This window comes from Neoarius graeffei, chromosome 25 (genome assembly GCF_027579695.1).
Source record: "Neoarius graeffei isolate fNeoGra1 chromosome 25, fNeoGra1.pri, whole genome shotgun sequence".
Lineage (NCBI taxonomy): Eukaryota > Metazoa > Chordata > Actinopteri > Siluriformes > Ariidae > Neoarius > Neoarius graeffei.
In genome coordinates, this window is record NC_083593.1 from 38,187,897 (window position 1) to 38,215,361 (window position 27,465).

Below are 27,465 nucleotides of genomic sequence, written 5' to 3' on the forward strand. Positions count from 1 at the left end.
TTTACTTACTTAATTGTTTACCAAAATACTTACTTCTTTATCACTTACCTACTTACTTTCTTATTTATTTATCGAACTCCTGCTAAAGTTAAAAGTCAATCAGATTCAACCTGAGCAGTTTCTATGTGCCGTTAAACACTTCAGAGGCTGTAACCAATGATAAGTGCCTATAAGTGACATAACATCATTCATTTACTCAGTTGTTTACTTACTTAATTACTTACTTACTTGTATAGTTACTTGTTTAGTTAATTACTTACTTACCTATTTACTTATTCCATTATCTACTTGCCTACTTGTTGACTTACTTAATTACTTGCTTGTTTACTTATGTACAGTATAACATTGTTTATCTGTCACATTAAAAATACTGATACTCAAGTAATGTGGCTAAGGACCAATGCCTTAAATATTTACAGCTATGAAGGAACATAGATTTATCATGTACGAGATGAAAAAAGTCAGCTTACTGTTCCTTTAATAAATTACATCAATCAAATACAATAAAGAAAAATGAAAATTAAAAAATGCAATAGAGTGAAAGTTGCATGACTAGAATATAACTGACAATAATTGTGATCTCAGTAGTAGTGAATATCGTTTGAGACATGATCATGCAGTGAGCTGGGACGTGTGATGTGATCCAGCACGTACAGTAATCCTGTCGTCTTTGAGGTCGAGTCGAGCTTTATCCTTCCTCCAGAAAGTGGTGGGCTCCGGGTGGCCCCGAGGAGCCTGACACTCCAACGTAGCCGACTCTCCTACCGCTATCACCACATCCTGAGGGTTCTGCCGGAAATCGTCACGCAGGACTATCACAGAGACACAGAGCGAGAGACAGAGAGAGAGAGGTCTGGGTTATCTTTTGCTATATTCTGTTAAATAATGTGTGGCAGCGGGGGCGTGGTCAAGCGTCGGTCTGTGAATGGAGGGCGGAGTCAGGGAAGGTAAGTGGCGGAATCACTGCACCTGATGGGAATTAACCTGTTTGTGTGTCTTCCCCAGTGACCGCGCCCTATAAGAGAAGAGGGAGATCGGAGGAAGGGAGCTTCTCCCCAACCTGGATACTTGTGTGCGTGCGTGTGTAGTTTAAAACTGAAAAGCTAAATTAAGAGTCTTTTGAGAACTCAGTTCTGGCCTGCCGTGCTTCTGTGCTCCACCCACCTAGAACACTTGTTACATAATGCGCTACTTAATTATTAGCTTTGTTAAATTTACCTGTATTTAACTGATTATTAACTTATTTAAACCTAGTATTAACCTTCATCAGGAGTGATGATACAGAAAAAAAGAGAAAAAAAATGAAAAGATGAAACAGAAATACTAGAAAAAGAATAAAATATACAGATGGTATGAGGCAGAAAGGACAGAAGAAAGGCAAACAAAAATAATTGGGGAGAGGGGGGGAATAAGGAGTGAAACAGGGAAAGAAAGAAAGAAAGAAAGAAAGAAAGAAAGAAAGAAAGAAAGAAAGAAAGAAAGAAAGAGTCATGAGACAGAGACAGAAGGACAGGATAAATTGGAGAGAGGTGAGACAAAAAAGAGTGAGCTGTGGGAGGGAGGGAGAAAGAGAGGGACCGAGAGAGAGGGACAGATAAAGAAAGAGAGAGTTAGAGAAGGAGACATGGTTGAGAGAATAAAGACAGAGGGATGAGACAGAGGCAGGGAAAGTGACAAAGAAAAGGAGTTAGAGGGTGAGGAAACAAAATTAAGGAAGGAGGGATGTGTGTGTGTGTGTGTGTGTGTGTGTGTGTGTGTGTGTGTGTGTGTGTGTGTGACAGAGAGAGAGAGAGAGAGAGAGAGAGGAAGGGACAGAGACGGGTGAGAATAAGGAACATTAAGTGGCACATTTCCTGTGTTTACACCGCTGCTTAATGCATCACTGTAAAAGGTTCATACTCATCCCAAAGCTGCACTAATGGCACATTGTGTTAGAAAAACTACCCAATTAGTGTCAAAATGAAGCTCTCCTCTTTCGTAAAGGCTGCATAACATCACACGACGCTCCAGCAGCCTGGGAGAATGTGTGGGCGGGATGGAGGGATGGAGGACGATGGTAATTATTGGACGATATTCGAGTCCCAGTGGAGCATCTCTGACAAACAGCAGTGACAGACACAGAGCCCCGAGGCCGAGCTGTCAATCACACCACCACGAGAATGTGGAGCATTTCAGTCAGGAAACGCAGCATTCACACACTGAAACACCAGCTAGCCAGATGGCTGTTTGTGCACCGGACACACACACACACACACACACCTCAGGTGACACGTGTCCTGCCGCCTCTCATCAAACTTTGGACCATCAAATGGCAACACATGCATTTCCTCATGCTGATGCTATTAGATAAGCGACAAGACAGGTGCTCGGCATTACTCCCGACATTTCCCTAGCATCTTTATTCTCTCACTCCCTGATGAGAAAACATCACTAATCAGTAATGATGTGAATCATTACGGTACGTTGCTCCTCTACACTTAGGAAAGGTTTGGTGAAAAAGCAAACATGTTTTTCGATCAGCCGACTGGGGCCTTTCTGTGTGGAGTTCACATCTTCTCCTTTTGCCTGTGTAGGTTTCTGCGTTTTCCTCCCACAGTCCAAAGACATGTAGATGAGGTCAACTGGTTTCTCTAAACTGCCTATAGGTGTGAATGTGAGTGTGAATGGCTGCCTGTCTTTGTGTTAGCCCTGCGATAGACCGGTGACCTGTCCCTGCTGTACCTTGGCAGCCCACCCACGACCCTCAATGGATAAGCGGTATAGAAAATGAATGAATGAACAAACTATTTCCAGAAATGCATTCTTCTTCTTCAATTTGGATGTGCCTAGAGTTGTATTCATGTATAGCATCTCTATCAGCAACACATGGAACAATGTGTCACGTTACAAAATTTGGACGCAAGTGATTTTTCGTGTGTAGGCTGGGTACGCCCCTTTCTTGTGGAGCCCTATTCGTCGTTGCACGTGTTGACTTGCGTAGATTATGTAACAGGTTTAAATTCAAGGAAAACTATTTCGTATAAATGTGCAGTTGATTATAGAAAATCACATGCACTGATTGGGCAATAAATTCATACTATTTCTCAATTGAGGTTTTTCACCTGACGTCACAGGGTCACGTGACGCCCTGGTGTCCGCCATTTTGAAGGTCAAGCTAGCTAATGTCAACATCATCATAGCTGGTATGTTACTGTAGCAATGTTTATGTTCAGTCATTTGGATGACTGTTAAAACCTTTCAGTCTCAAGTTTTTCCTTTACTGTATTTACTAGTTTACTGTAATTATGATCCGGCAGCTATTTACACCAGATCCAGTGTAAATAGCTGCCGGAGCGCGCTCCGGCTTGCTCCCCCTCAAATTACGCAGCGCGCTCCAGCTTGCTCCCAGAGTGCTCTGGCCGAGGTTCTGGAGCGCGCTCCGGCTTGCTCCCGGAGTGCTCCGGCCAAGGTTCCGGAGCGTGCTCTGGCAGCTATTTACACTGGATCCGGTGTAATTAACTGCCGGATCATAATTACAGTAAACTAGTAAATACAGTAAAGGAAAAACTTGAGACTGAAAGGTTTTAACAGTCATCCAAATGACTGAACGTAAACATTGCTACAAGAACATACCAGCTATGATGTTGTTGACATTAGCTAGTGCTAACAGCTAGTTGCTAGTACCCTGCTACAACACAGACACCGACCCTAATAATACAGTTCTTGGTCATTGCCTGGTAACAGCAAATTTATAACGGGCCATGTCTCAACAGACTAAGAAGTTATTTCAATGACATTTAATAACATTTTGTTTATCCTGAGGACCGAAAGTAAATGAAAATGTGAACAAACCTTAGCTGTAATAAGATGGCGACCACCGGCTCCAGGAATGACCCGCTGATGTAGGCATGTTACCCAGCCTGACACAAAATATTTGTAGGCATCCAAACTCTTATACGCTTTCAGATCAATACCTGTGTATGGTGATGGGTTTTTAACAACATAGGTATACAGATCACGTGGGCCGAAGTCAGGTAAAGACGAGGGCTTCGTGTAATTCCGTACGTCAGTGAACAATCCTGGTGGAAGCAGGTAAACGTCGTTCTCTAAGCCTGCTAACCTCAATTTTTGCAAATACCTCTCCCTCTGCTCGCCCTGTAAATGCCCTACGTCGCTGGATAGTGAAGGTGTTTTCTGCATCTCGCTCCTTTTTCTTTTATGTTTTTCGTTTGTCGCCTTCCTCGCATTCAAACTGATTCGAGCCGTGACATCCAAAATGGCAGCATCACATGACTTGGTCACGTGGGTGAAAAACCTCAATAATCACCTCTAGAGACTCGGCAAAATGGCGGCCAATCGCTTTTCACCGTAAGTGAGGAAGGATTACAAACTATGAAAGAAAATGCTGTTCCCAAAAGCACTAAAGATGCTACGAAGTTTGGTCTAAAACTATTCAAAGGTAAGGTGGAATTGTGATTTATTTTATCTGTTTCAAAACAAAGTATTTTATGTGAGTCGGCATAGATAAGTTACACAAGCCTGCACTGCACCTTTATTACATTTGCATGCAACTTTTGAAGATTGAAATAAATTTTTTATATGATTTTTACATATTTACCTCCGCTAAGGAGGTTATGTTTTCGGTAGCGTTGGTTTGTTTGTTGGTTGGTTTGTTTGTTTGTTTGTCTGTTAGCAACATTACGGAAAAAGTAATGAACGGATTGCTCTGAAATTTTTTCCAGAGGTGTGACTGGGCACAAGTAACAATCCATTAAATTTTGGTGGTGATCCGGATCACCTTCTGGATCCCGGATTTTTTTAAAGGATTATTTTTTTCCCCATTGAAATGAATGGGCGTGCGACATAAAAAACAGATTTTTCCTTCTTTAGGCCAAACCATAAGGTGTAAAGTCATGAAACTTGGTACACTGATAGAGGAGTGGACCCTGATTGATTTCATTAAGTCTCATGTTGGTACATCTCACACTCTAGTGCCACCAACTGATCACAGTCTTACATGCATTCATGCACGTAACTTTTGATCCGTATGTCCGATTTTCATAAGTCTGGTGCCATTGGAATCCTTGGAGCTAGACGATTCCAACGCACTCTATGACGTTATTCTAGGCCTAATTAGATTTTCCGCCATTTTGAATTTTGTCCAAAGTGAAGGTAGAGTGACCCTGGCCGCATGTTTTATCCGATCATCACGAAACTTGGCACACATGATCTCCAGTCCATGCCTAATGAATGATATTAGTTTCGCTCTCATAAGTCGAAGCATTCGCCCGTGGTAGCCAATCAAAATTGATGGCAAAGCCACCAAACAGGAAGTGAGCTCATATCACGGAAATGCTTTGACGTATCAAGACCATATTTAGTGGCATGACTTTGGACACCATCCAAACTACCCTCATCAAATATGGTGTCATTTGGCCACTAGGGGGCGTCACAATTAGCAAAAACGTATTTTGGCTCATATCTCAGAAACGCTTTGACGTATCAAGATCATATTTGTTGAAATGACTTTCAGCACCAGTTCATGTACCCTCATCAAATTTGGTGTCATTTGGCTACTAGGGGGCGCCACAATGAGCAAAACGTGTTTTGGGTCATATCTCTTTACGGATTTAGAATTACATCTACATTTTCATGTTAGTGATGCTCTGGGATGTCCCTGTAAAGAACCTAGCCAGCCTGTCATCTCCGTATGAGAATCCGCCTTGTGTCTTGGCCAAACTTTCGCGTGTTGACACAAAACTTGTTGTGTGGGCGTGCGGTCACCTCTCTTGCCGGGTCGCCATGGCGGCGCACCTGAGCAAGCACACTTTCGTATTTTCTCCGGAAATGCATTCTAGTTATTATTATTACCTCCGCCAAGGAGGTTATGTTTTCAGTAGCGTTGGTTTGTTTGTTTGTTTGCTTGTTTGTTTGTTTGTTTGTCTGTTAGCAACATTACGGAAAAAGTAATGAATGGATTGCTCTGAAATTTTTTCCAGAGGTGTGACTGGGCACAAGTAACAATCCATTAAATTTTGGCGGTGATCCGTATCACCTTCTGGATCCCGGATTTTTTTAAAGGATTCTTGGCGGAGGTCTGCGCTCTCAGAGTGCTTTTCTAGTTTTTTAAATAATCACCTGTGTATTTATACTAAAACAATTTTCCACCTCAGGCTCAGTGACTTCGTCTTAGTTATTTTTCACTGATATTCACTTAACCTTCAGCAAATAATTATTCAACATACATTTCTCATCGCCATTGTCGACTTATGCTAATAATATTATTACTGTTTCCTTTTAATTTGCAAGTATTTTCTTATTTAAGTCTCACTCTCATAATTGCTGTGTACAATTATGTTCATAGCCTGTTTTTTTTTTTTTTGTCATTTATTGGCTACTTTACACACATATTCCAACCATTTATGCTATGCTGTGCAATAACATTCACTACCTGGTGCAGTATTTCTATTTCAGCTCCCAGTATTTTATCCATCCATCCATGTATCCATTATCTGTAGCCACTTATCCTGTACAGGGTCGCAGGCAAGCTGGAGCCTATCCCAGCTGACTATGGGCGAGAGGCGGGGTACACCCTGGACAAGTCACCAGATCATCACAGGGCTGGATAGAGACAAAGAACCATTCACACTCACATTCACACCTACGGTCAATTTAGAGCCACCAATTAGCCTAACCTGCACGTCTTTGGACTGTGGGGGAAACCGGAGCACCCGGAGGAAACCCACGCGGACACGGGGAGAACATGCAAACTCCACACAGAAAGACCCTCGTCCAGAGGTGGACAGTGACAAAGTACATTTACTTGAGTATTGTACTTAAGTACACTTTTTGAGTATCTGTACTTTACTTGAGTATTATCTTTTTTGGAAACTTATGACTTTAACTTCACTTGAAAGGTAAATATTGTACATTTCATGCCACTACATTTCTATCAAGGTCCTAGTTACTCGTTACTATGAAGCAGCTTTGAAAGTGGATGTGGTTTTCTTTTCTTTTCTAAATCGTGATTGGTTTCTTCACAGGTGACACTGAAACAGCCTGTCAGTAATCACTAAGGTCACATCACGTCCATAGACTGTATAAAATCAATTTCAATGATTTCTCCGCATCATTATTTAACACGATCAGTTGATGGCAGAATGGAAGGAGGCAGTTCTTCTGGGGAATACACGCACCCATGGCTATACCTAGAACCCATGTTTCAGTTTTCTGAAAGGATTAAAAATTTGTTTTGTTTTAAACGTTTGCTTCATTTGCCAAAAACAAACCACATCACAGCCTACAAAAACTCGCTGTCCAACCTTTGGAAGCATATTGAGGTATATAAACATTTTATTCCAAGAGAAAGCTTGCAACGAAGTTGTCTGTGCTTTTAGAGCTTGCGATAATGTCGCAATAGCTATGCAGTCTGGTTAGTTAACTGACTTTCTACGGATTTGCCCACCAAGTTGCCATCGCCTTGTCCACGGCTAACGTTTACACATAGCTATTTAACTTGGACACTGTTAGTTAGCATGTAAAAACGGAGTTACGCTAACATGAATAATGTTAACTTATTTATCTAGTAGCGTTAGCTACCCAATATGATTTCGAGTTTGAAAAGAGTTTGCTAGCATGTCAGGTGGAGTTTCACTGACTAGCTAGCTTAACGTTAAACCACCATGATGGCACAGCATGTGTTCATTTTGTGAATTCATATTTCTGTCTTTGGTAACGGCATTAGGTTTTGTAAGCATTGTGGCAATAATACAACGATGCGTTGACAGAAAATGTACTTTTAATACTTAAGTATTTTTAAAAGCAAGTACTTCAGTACTTTTAACTTAAGTAGAAATTTGACTGGACAACTTTCACTTGTATCAGAGTAACATTTGACCAGTGGGATCTGTACTTTGACTTAAGTAATGAAGTTGGGTACTTTACTTACCTCTACCCCCATCGACCACTGGGCTTGAACCCCGACCTTCTTACTGTGAGGTGACAGTGCTAACCACTACACCACCTGCGCTTATTGAAGTTCCATCCTTATTTTGTTGTGTACATTATGTACATGGCATGTGTTTTCACTTTTTTTCCCTTTTTTATACATAGATACATATTCATATTTTTTCATGTACTTTTTTTAAATACTTTTATTGCACTCTATTATTTGTTACTGTCTATTCCTGACCCTTTTCTATCTGTGAGCTGCTGAAACATGTAAATTTCCCCACCAAGGGATGAATAAAGTTTATCTTATCTTATCTTATCTTATCTTATCTTATTTCTAAATAAAAGATATATATTAATAGTACAAAAGATATAGAATTGAAGCTACCACTCTAGCAACAAAATACACTTTATTACCCCTTTTCTGAGAGCACACTTGCTTTAAACTTGTTTTAAAAAAATCACTGTTTAGCTACTGTAGCCATTTTTCAATAAACGTTTTTGGGGTTTTTTTTAAATAAAATAGCAAGAATTGGTTGTATTTACAAAACGTGTTTGAATTTTTCTGCCACTACTCCACCTTCAAATCTTGGTGCGGAGGTGCGTCTTCAGGGATGTGTCATGAAATGTTGCTGAATTAATTAGTTATTATGAAATAAATTCTGATTCCAAGCTGCTGCTATAATGTGACACCTTTCAGCTAGACAGTGAGGGTTCTGGATATGAAGCTTGTACCACTGGGGTGGTACCATGACAGGTATGTATCTTTTACCAGGGAAGGTCCATATAGTATACCTTTGGTACATCAGTGGTCCGTAATGTCCAATTATGTACCTTAAGTTATGTACCTCATTATGTACCTTAAAGGTACAGTACTATAATGATGTATCCATGTAAAAGATACACATACTGGAGGTACAAAAGATGTACCCATGATGGTATCACCCCATCAGCATGCAAAAGTACAGTTTGGTAAGTTATTTCTGAGAGTGCACGTCCTTAGCCACATTGGAAAGTCTGGGTGATATTTAAATAATATTGACTGGCATTGAGTGGTATATCAGATATATTCCATTCAGCTAGCATGATACTGAACGAGTCAAAGACGAGTTCAATATCATGCTCGCCAAATGGAATATATCTGATATACCACAAAAAAGCCAGCTATTATTATTATTATTATTATTATACACATTTGATGGAACAATTATAGATTTTACAAAAAGTTAAGAACAGGGGGGTTACTTACCAATATCGAATGAAGTTTTGGTAGCCCTTTGGGTGTTCAACGTGTCTTTCTCTTTCAAAAGTCTCTCAAAATCTTCTGTATTTAATGAAGCAAACCTGGTGACCATGTTTGTTTATAAATTGTTACAGTCACTTGCTAGCACATTAGTTTTACATCTAATACGTATCTTATGGCATTTTCAATTCAATGTGACAGTTTACTGCGGGCACCACTGGCGAATAAAGAAATGCTTCTGCGCATGCGTAACAAGAAACGTTCTCGTTGAATATTTGCATCAGCTCCGACATGTGATGTCATGTTGTCTTGACAAGCATGCAATATCCTAAACCATATTCAACGCTCATTCTCCATTGGGTAGAGTGACATCATACACGTAGGATAAGCGGTATGTTAACAATATTGCATGCTATCAAACCAAATGAATGAAACCCGCTAGAAGGGAATAGAATACATGTTTTTATTCCATCAAAAAAGTTTCCTGTATGTATAATAAGACTGAATAATTGGCTACAGTTTAAAGCAGATCTTTATGAAAAAGATTAGGGGAATGTAAGCGCTTGCTTAGCTCCATTAGCCTTGTAGGACACTAGACATGCCCTGGCGCAAATGGAAAATTGGGCAAAAGTGAAGGCTGGACATGATGGTGGGTTTCAGACAAGACTGCCACACAAGCTTCTGAAGAAGGATGGAGGCAGAGACGAGAAGAGGGGGAGGGTACAGAAGTGCTAAACACTGTGATATGAATGTGAATAGGACGCAGTATGTTGCTCCTTCAGACTGGAGGAAACCCCCGAACGCCCCTCCCTGACACTGGGGGCAGATGGCGCTGCTGCGGAAGCATCTCATGAAGAGCAAAGGCAATTAGTCGAGCATTGAGAGGTGTGGAGAAGAGTCCACCCTCTTCCATTGTTTGCCCAGCTTAATTGCTCCACATCCAGCGGCCGACCGCCCCTTCACTGCCATCTGATCGCTGCACGTTCAATTATTCAAATGAGCTGCTTGCTGGGTCCCAATCGGCATCTTTATTTACACTCAGAGAAAAATGAAGGCTGATTCTCAAACAAATTTCATTCCATAGCATGATGCAAGGACGGAGGGGGTCTAAACACAAGTCAGTGTGAAGGTATTTCTCTAGTTCTGTGTAGAGGGTCATTATGCAATTATGAAGAAGAAGCAGTGCTGAGATAATAAGTCTAGGCTAAAAAGACGGTAGAAATAATAGTACATGCAGGTGTTCTTCTGTTATTCAGACTCACATGAATAGGACTTACTTTTTCCTTTATTTTTATTAAAATTAGCTATTCCCTAATCAGCATAAACGTGGTGAAAAAAGCAGTATTAAAAGATTTTTTTTGTTTAATGTAGGTTCATTTCATTTCAAATTTAGTCTTTAATTATAGTATTATTATATAGAAGAAGAAGAAGAAGAAGAAGAAATCATGACAGGGAGTGGTGTTATAGGAAACTGTCAATGTAAGGGTGATGTGGTGACACAATAAAAGCACATTCTGAAGTGTTTTGTTCCTCTTATACCACAAGAATTTGTCGATATTAACATTTTTTATTAATTAAAAAAATTATGTCATACTTTTTATTCGTTTTTATTTTTACACTTAATGTTGTTGATCTGCAAAACAGGTTAGCTCTTGTTATCCCTTGTATTATAGCACCTAATAACGTTTACTCTATCACTAGCATCTCTTTTTTTCCCCTCTGGTGATGCTAAGACAGAAAAGTTCAGCTTTTCATGTTACTGAGAAACTGCAATGTGAAACACCCTCCAGCATGAAGACTTTCTCATGGTGGAAAACCATGAGGTCTCTGACTGTTATAAAGCACTGATACCAAAAACGCTAAACACACATTTCCTCACAAAGAAGATCCCTTCAAATTTCAAGTATCAAACTATCAACAATTGTAAATGTTTTTGTTGTCCTTTTATGTGGGGTGTCCACCATACACACCCCTGTGTTAGTTGAAACAATGTACCAGATTGACTGAATTAATAAACTAAAAGGGCACTCGGTAGAGTCCATATTTCCGCCAAGCCACATAATATCAACATCAAAATCAAATCACTTGAACCTAGGATAATACTAAAGCTGTCCACCAAATTTCATCAAAATCCATTCACTACTTTTTGGGAAAAGGCAAAAATAAACATTTGTGGATCCACATACATATCCGGATTTGCATCAAAATCTAAACAATTATTCCTTGGTCCATGACTCACCTTTTCTCAAAATTTCATCCAAATCAGTTCAGTACTTTCTGAGTTACATTGGGTACAAACAAACAAACAAATGGAGGCGAAAACATAACCTCCTCCAACAAAGTTAGCAGAGGTAAAAACCTCGAAAATTAATCAACCCCTTCTGACTGATTCAAGAATTCTGAATCGATAATTCAACAGCACTGTAAATAACAAGACCGTCAATGACGCCGTAGCTCACTCCGGCCCCGTCTAGTCCAGAAGGAACGATCTAAAGTGGGCCACCTTGGGCAATAAATGTTGCAAGCTATATACATTATATACAAGCTACCGTATATACACCCTAGGAATGCCAACCTATTTGCCAGAAAGAATCCAAAACGGCAAGGAATTGACCGAGAAGAAGCGATATTTGTTGAACTGTTCATTAAGGCTTAATTAGTCCATAACTTCATTCATAATTGTAATTAAGCAAATCTGGGTAGAAGTTATATGCACCCTAGGTAGCCTTACCTTCATGCCAGAAAGAATCAAAATCGGTGAAGAATTGAGGGAAAATAAGTGATTTGTATGGAAATTGCTCGTTAGGACTTAATTACTCCATATCTTCATTACTAATTGTAATTATGCAAATTTGGGTAGAAGCTATATACACCCCAGGCAGACCTACCTTCCTGCCAAAAAGAATAAAAATTGGTGAAGAATTGAGCAAGAAGAAGCGATTTTCGTGAAATGTGGATGCTGCCGGATGGACAACGAATGATGGACGGACAACGGACAACACATGATGGCATAAGCTCATGGCCTGTTGGTCTGATGAGATAATAATTACAAAAAAATAACCAGCAATACAGGCAGCATGGTGGTGTAGTGGTTAGCACTGTTGCCTCACAGCAAGAAGGTCCTGGGTTTGAGCCCAGCGAATGGTGAGGGCCTTTCTGTGTGGAGTTTGCATGTTCTCCCCGTGTCTGCATGGGTGTGTGCCGGTTTCCCCCAAAGACAAGTAGGTTAGGTTAATTGGTGGCTCTAAATTGACCATAGGTGTGAATGGTTGTTTGTCTCTACAGTATGTCAGCCCTGCGATAACCTGGTGACTTGTCCAGGGTGTACCCTGCCTCTCACCCATAGTCAGCTGGGATAGGCTCCAGCTTGCCTGTGACCCTGTAGAACAGGATAAGCAGCTACAGAGGATGGATGGAACCAACAATACAATAAATGCCAGAGTTGATGGCTTTAGGATTTGCTTTTTGCTATTTTATAGACTTTATATATTTCATAAAGCCTTGTCAGACCCTCATATCAGTAGTTTTGCCTAAGGCTTATTTGCTTTCATCGTCACATTTAAGTACCCGATCAGTGGCAAAGGAAAAAAGAGAAGGCGTTTACTGTGCCACAGTATGGAGGAAATATATTAAGCAGCCAGGCCGAGGCTCTGTTTTTATTAAAGCATGACCACACTTTTGTTTTCCTCCTCGAGCAGAGGTGGCAGACTTACAGCCGCTGAGGTCGTCTCAGCCAGCGCAGCGTCTTAGATAAACAGCACACGGGCAGAGTGAATCAGGCACCGCAGGAAACAGATGATTCTGCGGAAAAATAAATGACTTTGGTGTTGCCTTAATGTCTTGTTCACGCTGCCAGAATTGAGACTCGGATGAGTGCGAGAGGAACAAAAACAGCAACAAAACAGCTCAAAACAAGCAGGTGATGCAGCTCTTTAATAAGTCTATATCTGTTATAAAGAATGATAACATACCAGGTACAACATCTGGCTGATGATATCTAATCACCTGATATGAATATATATAGCATAACAAGAAAGAAAACCCTGAGAACTCTGAAGAAAAAAAAAACCCACCATGTAATCATCACCGGCTTTGTAAATAAACTGGTATGATCATAATTCCCACTGAACCTTTTTCATCTAGGTCATTTAGAGAAAGTTCAATGAGTCTGTCAGTTGGTGGTGTTTTGAATATTAAATTTGAAATGGCCAGACACCAGGCGACATGGGCGGACCACAGCACTCAGGGGGCTGTCCTACTTCTGTCACGCTGATGACAAAAAATAGATAAAGAATCAGGAGCCCTCTGAGATAATCACATACATTTGCTGATGAGGGTATTATCTCGTCTCCTGAGAGAGAGAAAAGGAAGAAGTGGGGACGAGAGAAAGAGAGAGAGAGAGAGAGTATGGAAGAGGGAGAGACAGGCGAAGGAAGAAATACATGGACATTGCTTTTTTTTTTGAATAAATAAATAACTTTGTATGTCTGTGCCCTGAAAAAGTCATCAGCAATCAGTCAGAAGAAACTTTACTGCAGAAATCAGGAATGTTACCGTAGCTTCCCCAGAGGCGATAAGCTAAGCCTTAGTGCATTAAACCTATTAAAGCTCGAGCGTTTTTGCTTTTTTAACATTCATCAGCCGAGCAAATGCAGTACAGTGTGCGAGGGACATTGTGCATCCCGGACATGCTTAACATTTTACACACAGTCCATTAGTACTTACTTATTTATGCAAAACTTACTAGGGAGGAGGAGGAATTGCATTAAAAGTTAGCTAAAATTTGAAGGTTAATTAAAGGTAAATTTGATGGAAGACAGTTACAGCTAGCTGTTCAAAAGTCAAAGCCATTTCAATGTTTTCTTAAAAGCCATGCCCCAAAACAACACACTGCCTGGGCTAGAAAGCCTGAACAAGAACGTTTTATGAATAGACATGCAACGTCTTGTTCTGATTGGTAGTCTCATGTCTAGTGGCAATAACTACACAAAATACATACATCCATCCATTATCTGTCGCTGCTTATCCTTTACAGGGTTTCAGGCAAGCTGGAGCCTATCCCAGCTGACTATGGGCAAGAGGCAGGGTACACCCTGGACAAGTCACCAGGTCATCGCAGGGCTGACACATACAGTAGAGACGAACAACCATTCACACTCACATTCACACCTATGGTCAATTTAGAGCCACCAACTAGCCTAACCTGCATGTCTTTGGACCTGAGCACCTGGAGGAAACCCACGCAGACACGGGGAGAACATGCAAACTCCACACAGAAAGGCCCTCGTCAGCCATCAGGCTCGAACCCAGGACCTTCTTGCTGTGAGGCAACAGTGCTTACCACTACATAAAATACAGTATTACAAAAATACATTCTGAGCTGACGATTAATTTGATACACAGGTTGTTTACCAATCGGTATCAAATTTGTTCATGCAGCGTTGAACGAGCGGTGTCCATTTGGACTGCAGGTGTTAATTTAAAAGTGGGGAGTCTGTAATTACAAACCCATGATAAGCTGCTTCAGTACAGTGAGACTAGAAGCCTCTCAGACACATTATTATAGGTCGAAGATTAAAAAAAAAAAGCACTCACCGCAACTTTAATGGAAACACCCGTACCCCTGCACATTCATGCAATTATCCAACCAGCTAATCATGTGGCAACAGCACAATGCACAGAATCATGGAGAAACGGGTCAAGAGGTACAATTAATGTTCACATCAAACATCAGAAAAAAAATGTGATCTCAGTGACTTTTACTGTGGCATTGTTATTAGTGTCAGACAGGCTGATTTGATCTCCTGGTCATTTCACACACGGCAGCCTATATCATTTACACATAATGGTGCAAAAACCATGCAGTGAGTGGCAGTTCTGTGGGCTGAAACCTCTTGTTGATGAGAGAGAGCGGAGGAGAATGGCCAGACCGGTTGGTTGACAGGAAGTCTACAGTATCTCAAATGAGACTGTCAATGACGGTGCAGCTCACTCCGGCCCCGTCTAGTCCAGAAGGAATGATCTAAAGTGGGCCACTTTATGCAATAAATGTTGGAAGCTATATACACTATATACAAGCTATATATAGAAGCTATTTACACCCTAGGAATACCGACCTAATTGCCAGAAAGAATCCAAAACGGCGAGGAATTGACTGAGAAGAAGCCATTTTTGTTGAACTGCTCATTAAGGCTTAATTAGTCCATAACTTCATTAATAATTGTAATTAAGCAAATCTGGGTAGAAGTTATATGCACCCTAGGTACCCCTACCTTCATGCAAGAAAGAATCAAAATCGGTGACAAACTGAGGGAGAGGAAGCGATTTGTGTGGAAACTGCTCATTAGGGCTTAATTACTCCATATCTTCATTATTAATTGCAATTATGCAAATTTGGGTAGAAGCTATATGCACCCCAGGTAGACCTACCTTCTTACCAAAAAGAATAAAAATCAGCGAAGAACTGAGAGAGAAGTGATGGTCATGAAATGTGGACAACGCCGGACGACAGACATGATGGCACGAGCTCAACACCTGCCAGCTGGATTAGCTAATAACCACTCTCTGCAAACATGGTGAGCAGAAAAGCACTTCAAAATGTACACTGAGAATGTGGCATTTTTAAAAACAAATCAAAAGTTCGATATCGGGATGCGTTAAAAACTGCTACAGGAAATACTGATATTCTATTTAATTACAGATCGGTTCTCTGTTGTTGTTTTTTAATGTGGGGTTCTAGCTAGCATTTTAATCAACACTTCAAAGTGATGTGCTGATCTAGCTCTTGGACGCATTTTTTATGCAAATTGTACACTTTGTTGCCATCCAAGCTAATAAAACACATCAGTTTTGGTATGCAATGGTCTTTCTTCAGTGAACACTCTACACTGTTCAGTAGCAAGAAAAAAACTAAGGTGTGTAGTTATGAAAGGGTTATGGGTTAAACATCCCTGACTGGGAATGTACACGAGCCTGCATGCTTCATTTCCTGATTACAGTAACACCATGTCTGCCTTTGTATTTATAATTGATTAACATCACATTCATCTACAAAGCAGTCATTCACGAGCTGACACGCTCATTTAGGCCATCATCGTTCGCCTCTGGCAATCCCTCTGAGACTCGCAGCCTCACTCTTCGTGCTCTTTCTACAGTATATAACTACTGTATGAGTGCTCAGCTATGGGCTGACCTTCAATTTGCATGGAAATTAAAATGTTCAAAGTCTTTAAGTCGCAACAGGAGCTGTTGTTTGTCTTCTAAATAATGCAGTAAGCCTGTTCAAATGAATGAATGAAGTCAGACTTGCGCCAAATGCCAAAAGTCTGGGATTGTGGGATGCGACACAGTACAACACTGGAACAGAGCCACTACACAAATCATCTCTATGAAGTCAGGCATTGACACAAAGACAGAACTGTGTAATATAACCGTTTCCATGCAAAATCAATGTTCAACGTGCAAATGCAAAATGTACCGTGACGCTATGAGACATAGTGAGTCATAACTGGGAAGTATAAAGGCATTTATTAGCCTTGTTTCTCTCAAATAGATGCCCAGGAAGTCTGGTCAGCTTTTCCTCCTGAGTGTCGTGTCGTTCAAGAGTCCTAGGCGTGATCACACTTCTTACAGCACACTTTCACAGAGCAGAAACTCTGAAAATAAAATCAATGAAAGTTCTCTTCAGTGCTTCTTTTATTAACAAGATTTATAGACATGTTCTGGATTAAAGTCCAGCTCAGAGATGACAGCTGCCTTCCTGCAGTGTAGTTCCCCTTATAATCTCGCAGTGAGATCTCCTCCAGCTTGACTGATACAGGTTCATGACAGAAGCATGATGCAACTTCACAACTTTGTGAGGAAACATCCTACCTCCAGGAACCTCACAGCAATACTTCTGCACAAACCATACCAAAGGCCAAACAAATTTTACAACTAGACATATATACATACGGTATAATATCAGGCAATTATCATATATCCTGAGATGTATATTTGCCCTAGATATGCAATTGCATTAGAAGACTTTCCAATTTCCTGCCCATAAATCATTCGAGTCAACTTAACACTAGGTTTTGACGGAGGATGATAAGTGAGTGGTCACCTCTTGGCTGGCCTCTGCTGGGAACTAATTGAGAAAAGTGGTGTGAGACCATCTGTATAGCTACACCCTGTGTCGCTGCCGCAAAAATGTTAACACAATGATCCATAGTTCTTTCTAATGGAAATAGTCAACACCGTCGAAAATAAAAAAGACCAACCAATTCAAGTCCGTGCTTAGTATTCAGTTAAAGCATATCATTCAGTAATTGTGTGGCAGCCTGTGAAAACCATTCATGTGATGACATGTTGACATTTTTCACTACAGCTGCTTCTGAAAACTCCAGTTCTTCCTGAGCTGAAATGTGTTCCCCTTTTGTATGTATCTCAACCTTTAGCATTTTCAAACCTGCTTACTGCCAAAAGTGGAACTGTTACTACTGACTATGCATTAACAATTACGCAGTAAGCAAACACTTGATTTATTTAATTTGCACTTCATTTAACGTTATAAATCTGTGCAATTCAATTGGCGGCCCTCGGCCCGGGTCCGCCCTGCGAGGCAGTCTGTACCAGCTCTTTAAGTAGTGTAATAAAAAACAATCCCCCCCCCCCCCCAAAAAAAAAACATATCCAGATGCATGTGCTGCTCTCTGCTCTCGCATCTACACTCTTCTAACTATGTTCCTGTTCTTCCTAGCACATTAGCTAGACAAAATCTCTCTCTACTACGAAAAGTTGACACACAAAACAGGCAACTCAACAGTGAATGGACAGAGAAGTACTTTTTCTGTGTGAATGTTGACGGAGAGTTTGCAATGAACGCAAAGGAGCTGGTAACATCATTAAATGAAGCGTCTTTACAACTCGAACTCAATGACGTTCAGTCATCAGATGACCTGCGACAGTCATTACATCTGGCAGGTTCTGAAATGTTTTGGACTCATGATATCAGCCACAAGAAATTCCCTCATTCAAGGGATCTTGCTTTTTTTATGCTCACAATGTTTGGCAGTACTGTACTTACACATGCGAATCATCATTCTCACACATGAACGCCATTAAAAGTAATAATCGCACATCCCTCACTGCCCAGAATCTGAACCACTGTGTGCGTATTGCCCTGACCACATATACACCTGACTTCACTGCTCTTACTAAATTGAAAAAATGTCATTTCTCTCATTAGATGGCAAATGCTGGCTGATTTGTGAAATGTCTGATGCAATTTCAATAGAATTACTTTGCCTTGATAAAACACTGCACTGATGTGTTGCCATATAATTCCCCAGAGGAAAACACTGCTTCTTACAACAGTCTTATCTTTGCCTTTCAGAAACAAATCATCTCTTACACTGAGCTCAATCTCTCTCTCTCTCTCTCTCTCTCTCGTCTAAAGAGGTTTCAGGAGAAACAGGTCAGAATTCAGTAAGATCTGGCCAATGTCTCATAACGTTACTTCTTAAACTCCGAAGAAACAGTCTATTGTCAAAGCCCAGTTAAGTCCAATGTAAGCTCAACTTAAGATCTTAAAATACTCTTCTGCTATTCTTTTGCTCCTAAAGGGATTTTAGGAGAAACAGATCAGAATTCAGTAAGATCTCATCTCATCTCATTATCTCTAGCCGCTTTATCCTTCTACAGGGTCGCAGGCAAGCTGGAGCCTATCCCAGCTGACTACAGGCGAAAGGCGGGGTACACCCTGGACAAGTCGCCAGGTCATCACAGGGCTGACACATAGACACAGACAACCATTCACACTCACATTCACACCTACGGTCAATTTAGAGTCACCGGTTAACCTAACCTGCATGTCTTTGGACTGTGGGGGAAACCGGAGCACCCGGAGGAAACCCACGCGGACACGGGGAGAACATGCAAACTCTGCACAGAAAGGCCCTCGCCGGCCACGGGGCTCAAACCCAGGACCTTCTTGCTGTGAGGCGACAGCGCTAACCACTACACCACCGTGCCGCCCAGTAAGATCTCTTAAAAATAAATAAATATTTGTTTTTGGGTGGCACAATGGTGTAAGTGGTTAATGCTGTTGCCTCACAGCAAGAAGATTCTAGGTTTGTGGCTGGCGGGGGCCTTTCTGTGTAGAGTTTGCATGTTTTCCCTGTGTCTGTGTGGATTTCCTCTGGGCTCTGGTTTCCCTCATGGTCCAAAGACATGCAGTTAGGTTAACATGGGATGGCCTTGGGCTGAAGTGCCCAAGAGTGGCAGCATGCAGTGGCTTTGCTCTCCTATGATGAACTAAAATTTAGTTGCACATTTGTTCCGTAACAATAAAGGCATTCTATTCTTATTTATTCCTGTGAGACAAAGACAAGACTGATGTAAGCAGTAATATTTTCCTCTGGGTCATTCCATACTATGCATTTGTCTTTTTGTTTTTTGTTGGTACAGTTGTGTGCAATTAAGTCTTCGTTAAGTGAGTGAAATTCAAAATGTGATATGGCTCACCTGGACTGATTTCCTAACATGCCATTTGAATGCTTGGGCCTTTGTCTTAAAACAATATAATGCACTGATGTTGTTATGCAGTTACAAAATTATATATATGAACTCTTATGTTGTTGTACTTTACTGTAGCTGTTAATGTGATTACTTATATTTCAAGCGGTATTTCTCAGGCCCCTCCTTTGGAATACTTTTTCATGAACTGGCCCTCATTACAAACTAATTAAATAGCCCTGTTATAAATACATTTATATAAATATGACCATGAAAGGGCAGCATGGTGGTGCAGTGGTTAGCACTGTCGCCTCACAGCCAGAAGGTTCTGGTTTCAAACCTTGTGTCTGACTGGGGCCTTTCTGTGTGGAGTTTATATGTCTTCCTCATCCCTGCGTTGGTTTCCTCCAGGTGATGCGGTTTCCTCCCATAGTCGAAAGACATGCAGATTAAGTCAACTGACTACTCTAAATTGCCCATCGGTGTGAAGTGAATGTGAGTATGAATAATTTGTCTCTGTGTTACCCCTGCTATAGATTGGCAGCCTGCCCAGAGTGTAACCCTGCTTCTTGCCTGGAGTCAGCTGGGATTGGGTCCAGCTTGCCCCCGTGACCCTGATGGATAAGTGGTATAGAAAATGGATGGATGGATGGCCATGAAAAAGATGTCTATCTTTATACCAGCTTATTCAAAGTTATAGTTCAAAGTTAACAGAACAAAAATAAATAAACTATCTGTCCATACTGTGTCTGAAAGGCCAGTAACTTGATATTAATTTCTCATTAATATGACTTGTCTAAAAGTAATTTCACACTCACAGTTGGGGTGTTATACTGATCATCAACACAGCTGTGGTTACCTGCGGCACTCACAGCCATGCCGATATTCAGAATAATAATAAAGTGTGTGTGTGTGGGGGGGGACCTCTTGTCATCTCTGTTACCTCAGTTCAAACGATCATAAGTTTTAGGAGGCAATTATCCCGAGCTAGAAAGCTGTTGAAAGCAAACACCACTCTTACCTTTACATTTGTAACCTAATAAGTGACATTAATTACACTTTGTTAAAATATTATGAGTTTATAATGGGAAATAAGTTATCACTTAGATTATCAGCATCGTCCATATCAGTCTAATCTTATTGCCTGAGGTGAAAGTCACTTGTGACATTTTAAATACGAGCCTCGTCCTCGCTTCACTGTTCTCTGTTTGCTTTAACATCACTGAGGAAACAATAGATTAGTTTTAGTCAGTTCTGAATTCCCCAGATTTTCATGAGGTTAAATATTTTTAAAACTTTGTCTGCTATCTTCGTTTATAAAAGTTTTCTCTGGTATGGAATCACCTGCTAATTACTGCTAATAGCTAATCAAATAAAGAAAACAAACAGTTGTTTTTTTGCAGACAGTAACCTCCCTGAGACAGCTGCCTTGTTTCCAGCTAACAGACAACAAGCAGCTACATGGAATGTGTATACATTAAGAACGTAAAATATACTCAGGTGATAAAACAATTTACAAGCTACTTCATTGAGAAAGTGGCCATGCCTCCTTGTTGATGGTGAACCTAGTTTGTTACATGAGCTAACAGCTGAGCTAGCAATCCTGCTGCTGCTGCACTATTTATGTAGCTTGTCTAAGCTTTGAAATATATTTTGTGTAAAAAAGATACTGATTCTGCTAGCCATTTGATAAAAAAATTTAACTAATTACAATCTACTTGGGGCGGCATGGTGGTGTAGTGGTTAGCGCTGTCGCCTCACACCAAGAAGGTCCGGGTTCGAGCCCTGTGGCCGGGGAGGGCCTTTCTGTGCGGAGTTTGCATGTTCTCTCCGTGTCCGCGTGGGTTTCCTCCGGGTGCTCCATTTTCCCCCACAGTCCAAAGACATGCAGGTTAGGTTAACTGGTGACTCTAAAGTGAGTGTGAATGGTTGTCTGTGTCTATTGCCGCTTTTCCACTACAAACGCGGCTGAGCCGTGCCGTGCCGAGTCGAGCTGAGTCGGGCTGAGCGGGGCTGTTGGAGTTGCATTTCGACTACAACCGCGCTGAACCGTGCTGGCTGGAAGTGGGTGGACACATTGGGTGGAGTTAGCGAAAGTGGGTGGACGTCAGGTGATGTCGTTAAGCAGCGCAAACAGTGACATCAGTGACAGTGGCGGAACAAGTCCGAGCCGGGCCGGGGGCGGGGCAAATGACCGGGCCCTTTATTAAAGCTTATCATAACATCATTTTAGGCTACAAAATGTCCGCAACTGCGGTGTTTACCAATTTCAACACTACCGGGTGCAACTATGTTATTTAGTACATCAAGTCCTTCAAACGAACATGTAACTCAGAAACAAAAAACATTAGGATACTGTACATGGCTCATAATAAAACATCAATAGCCTATACTGCGCACATTATTTGAAGGGCATACGAATGAGCGCTCAGAGTGGTGACAGGAAGAGTCAGAAATAAAAGGAGGGCGGTGCAAACCTCACTGAATGCACTGTGTTTACCAATTTCAACACTACGGGGTGCAACTGTTATTTTGTACATTAAGTCCTTCAAACGAACATGTAACTCAGAAACAAAAAAACATTAGGTGACATACTGTACATGGCTCATAATAAAACATCAATAGCCTACTGCGCGCATTATTTGAAGGGCATACGACGAGCCTTGCGCTCCGCGAACTCGTCCACGATGCTCTGTATGTCACTGATTCAGTGATCTTTTAAGCGGTAGTCTCACGACCCGGATAGTAAACAATAAACATGGAGGACATGGAGTCGTTAGTGTTGCTGGTTTTGGTGCTGTGGCGGACAGATACTGGCAAGAGCGTATAGATGAGGCGAGGCGCATAAGGCTTCAGAAATTCTCGTAATTCGTAATTCTTCTCCTTCCGGGTTTGCGGTGTTTACAGATCCCAGCGCGCTCGCGGGGCGTGTGTGGGCATGTGAGGACACGCCTCCTCACCAATCAGTGCACAGGGGAGTGTCTGCTCACGCCCCCAGCCTCACTCGGCACGGTTTGGCTCGCTTCAGCCCCACTCCAAAACGGTGCGAGTTTTAGGGGCTAAGCAGGGCTGAAGCGAGCTAAGTCGTGCTGGTTTTTGGTAGTCGAAACGCGAGCCGTGTCGGGCTGAAGCGAGCTGAAAAAGGGTAGTGGAAAAGGGCCATATGTAAGCCCTGTGATGACCTGGCGACTTGTCCAGGGTGTACCCCACCTTTCGGCCGTAGTCAGCTGGGATAGGCTCCAGCTTGCCTGCGACCCTGTAGAACAGGATAAAGCAGCTAGAGATAACGCGATGAGACAATCTACTTGTTTTACAAAATCGCATTTCTCCTACTTGCTACTGCAAAAAGGTAGCTGAACAGCTAACAGCTTGACTAGCAATGCTACTGCTTCACTGTTTTAATTGTTAGCTTGGCGAAACATTTGTCATTTTCCATATAAAAACTGAATCCTGTGTCAATATCATGTCACCTATTAACAGCATGAACTGAATGCAATACTCTCCATTTTGTTTAATTGCTGCATGCTAATGTGAGGCACTTCCCTGCAAAATCAAAGCTACTTTACCATATAAACTCTGTGTGTGCTGAGATATGAACATGCGTGTCCACCAGGGCAGGAATTTCACGAGGGCCACGAGGGCCATGGCCTTGTGCCCTTGGAAAAAATATCTGCCGTAAGGCCACAGTGGCCTTGATGCCCTGCGGTTTTGCGGTTTTGTAGTCTGCCTCGTGACTGCCAATAGGCTTTAACATCGCCTGCGTCTATTGAGAAAAAAATATGTCTTTTGATGACATTCTGGATTCTTATTGGGCAACTCATCAGTGGTGGATCGGACTCGAGCCTGGCATGAACCGCTCCGACGTGCTATAATGATACCAATCTATCACCAGCCAACCAGGAGACTTAATCAAACGCATCCCCCGCCCACTTGTGTCCGCGTCTGAGACATTGAATTTTCTCAGAAGGAGGGAAGAAGTTGACTGAGGTAAGACTGTGTGATAAATTAACAAATGAATAAGATAGGAATTTCAACATATAGGGCTTAAGTTTGTTACCGTTAAATAAGCATTGCTTGTACAGTAACGTTATGTCGTTACAACGTTGACCCACTTTTAACGTGCCGAGTACCGACTGTAGCCGGTAACAAATGCTAATTAGCTTGCTGTCAAAAGTGCAAAGACCTTAAATTACTCTGTGTAAATTAGAAAATGGCGCAACTTCCTCTGTAGCCGTCAACTCAACTTGTCTTGAGTTTTGAGCCAATCACAACAGGGCAGCACTGTGGCCTGAGGTAAAACATGATAGTTTAAGTTTGTTTAAATTACAAAAATGAGTACACCCAATGACTGTCTCATATACTCTTCATATACTCATACTGTTTAAGTAATGCACTAAAACTAATCTTTAAAAGTGGTATTTACTCAAACTGTTTGCATAGAATGAACTTTCGGGTTAACAGTCATTGGGTGTACTCATTTTTGTAATTTAAACAAACTTAAACTATCATGTTTTACCTCAGGCCACAGTGCTGCCCTGTTGTGATCGGCTCAAAATTCAAGACAAGTTGTGTTCTGCAAATTTGCAATTTAATATTTCAGATCTTGAGACATGAAAGTGCTATTTTAAAAAATAAAAGGTCAGAAATGTTTTCTTTGTCGTCTATTTAGTTCATTTTATTTCCTCAATAATTTTCCTTGATTGAGAAATCGGTCTGGGCTCTTATGGGTTAATGAGTAGCCTGCATGCTAGTACCATATATGTTCCATTTACAGTCAAACATTTTGATGGACTCCAGGCTCAAATTTGATTAATCAAAAATCTGCGTAGTAGTACAGTCTGAAGATGCTCTTGCACATTTGGTGTCAATTGAACAAAAATTATGGGAGGATATAGGTTTAATAAGTTTTACAATTTTTGAAGTGAGTGATGGATTGATAAGTTTAGATGTGTTCAATATTTTCTTATCTTCAGACATAATAGTGTAGGAGATGTTTCTTTACCTGTTTCGACTGAGACTCCAATCTTCCTCAGAAGAGTCATTAGTCCTTAAATTAAATTCATTATAGACGTGAACTTAAAATCATTGTTTTATTTTATGGCCTTGGTGCCCTGGCTTTTGGCCTTCGTGCCCTCAAAAAATTGACAGCACAAAAGGCCAAGTGGCCTTGCCCCTAAAATGACGAAATTCCAGGCCTGGTGTCCACCTTTGACTGCGTATCTGCAATTCAATTACTTGTTTAAATTGTTAAGTGATCCATGTCAACCGGAAAAATAAGGCATTTTTCACACAGCCATGTAGCCATGATTGGAAATCTTTGTCTCTAATATATATGTATATGTGTGTGTGTCTGTGTGTGTAGAGGTTAACAGGGATTTCATAACACACAGGCAGCATGTATCTAAATCATACCGGGATCTAAGGAGCTGCTCCGATACTTTTTTGTGTATTTGGATGGCTGTGTGGATGTTTGGGTCTATAGGTGTGTGTAGGTCTCATTACTTTTTAAAAGAAAATCTGCCCCAAATGTATAATCCTGAGCCCTAAGAAATCTTCTGCCCTTTGGATATCAGTGTGTAATGATGAGTTTGTTAAACTCATGATCCGAGCAAAATTTTGGAGGGAGACATCATCCAATCACTTTATTCTGTGCTCTGAACATCCCCCCCCCCCCCCCCCCCCCCAAAAAAAAAAAAAAAAGAAAAGATATTTCATGATCATATTGTATGAATTATTCCAGACACAGTAGTTCCAACCCCAATTCCAAAAAAGTTGGGACGCTGTGTCAACTATAAATAAAAACAGAATACGATAATTTGTAAATCACGGAAACCTTATATTTCATTGAAAATAGTACAAAGACAACAGATCAAATGTTGAAACTGAAAAATGTTATTGCTTTTTGACAAATATATGCTCATTTTGAATTTGATGTCAGCAATGCATTTCAAAAAAGTTGGGACAGGGGCATGTGATGCACTGTGTTGCATCATCTCTACTTTTAACAACACTATGTAAACATTTGGGAACTGAGGAGACCAATTGCTGTAGTTTTGAAAGAGAAATGTTGTCCCATTCTTGCTTGATATACAATTTCAGTTGCTCAACAGCTCGGGGTCTCCTTTGTCGTATTTTGTGCTTCAAAATGCACCAAATGTTTTAAATGGGAGACAGGCCTGGACTGCAGGCAGGCCAGTTTAGCACCCAGACTCTTTTACTACAGAGCCATGCAGTTTTAATATGTGCAGAAAACAGTTTGGCATTGTCTTGCTGAAAGAAAGAAAGCCTTCGCTGAAAAATATTTTGTCTATATGGCAGCATATTGCTCTGAAACGTGTATATATCATTCGGTATTAATGATGCCTTCCCAGATGTACAAGCTACCCATGTCATGTGCACTAATGAATCCTCATACCATCACAGACGCTGGCTTTTGAACTGTGTACTGATAACAAGCTGGATGGTCCCTCTCCTCTTTAGCCTGGAGGACGTGGTGTCCATGATTTCTAAAAGAATTTCTACTTTTGATTCATCAGACCTTGGGACAATTTTCCACTTCGCTTCAGTCCATTGTAAAATAGCTCGGACCCAGAAGGTGGCGGTGGGTGTTTCTGGATATTGTTTATATATGGTTTTAACTTCCATTTGTGGATGCAGTAATAAACTAAACTGTTTTCACAGACGATGGTTTTCTGAAGTGTTCCTGAGCCCATACAGTGATTTCCACTACAGACACGTGTCTGCTTTTAATGCAGTGTTGCCTGCGGGCCTGAAGATCACAGGCATCCAGTGTCAGTTTTCAGCCTTGTCTCTTGCATAGAGAGATTTCTCCAGATTCTCTGAATCTTTCAATATTACATACCACAGATGATCCCCAAATTCTTTACAATTTTACATTGAGGAATGTTATTCTTAAATTGTTGTACTGTTTGCCCACGCAGTCTTTCACAGAGCGGTGAGCCCTTCCCCATCTTTACTTCTGAGAGACTCCGCCTCTCTGGAATGCTCTTTTTATACCCAGTCATGTTGCTGACTTGTTGCCAATTAGTTTTTTTAGCATTACACAACTTTTTCAGTCTATGGTTGCCCCGTCCCAACTTTTCTGAAACATGTTGCTGACATAAAATTCAAAATGAGCATACGTTTTTCAAAGAACAATAAAATTTCTCAGTTTCAACATCTGATATGTTGTCTTTGTACTATTTTCAATGAAGTATAGGGTTTCCATGATTTGCAAATCTTCACATTCTGTTTTTACTGATGTTTTACACAGTGTCCCAACTTTTTGGGAATTGGGGTTGTACATAACATGCTACACAAGCTCAGTAAACAAACTTAAAGAATGGAGAAAGTGATGTTCATCAGCGCTACAAAAATGAAGCTACATCCTCAGTAGACATGCAGATCATTTGTAAGAAAGAACAAAAAGCACACTGGCATGCCTTGATATAGCTGAATAATTCTCAACGGAGTGGTGTGACATGAAGGAAAGTTGCTGTTTTTCTATAAAATCATGTCCAAAAGTATATTATTCCTCTTATACCACAACAATTGGCTAATGCAATATATATATATATATATATATATATATATATATATATATATATATATATATATATCTCGACTCATATATATATGAGTGATTCCACGCTTATGGGTACTGAAATGGGGACATGAACTTATTCACCTAAAACCATTTTTTTTTTTTTTACCATCAGGTCACAAAACATGTAATCTTTAATGAATGATATGTTAAAAGATAACTTTAATTTTCTGAGATGTAATAAAAACATATT

General features: G+C 40.8%; 1 protein-coding gene across 1 annotated transcript in view; it reads right to left on the reverse strand.

Annotated features, from left to right (window-relative positions):
- LOC132873228 (roundabout homolog 2-like) overlaps positions 1-27,465 on the reverse strand; it is a gene marked incomplete at its 5' end in the record, with an annotated part of 299,632 nt that overhangs the window by 103,587 nt on the left and 168,580 nt on the right. Inside the window, one exon of the mRNA XM_060908587.1 lies at positions 655-812. Within this exon, the coding sequence (XP_060764570.1) occupies positions 655-812 (158 nt within the window). The remainder of the gene's footprint in view (positions 1-654; positions 813-27,465) is intronic.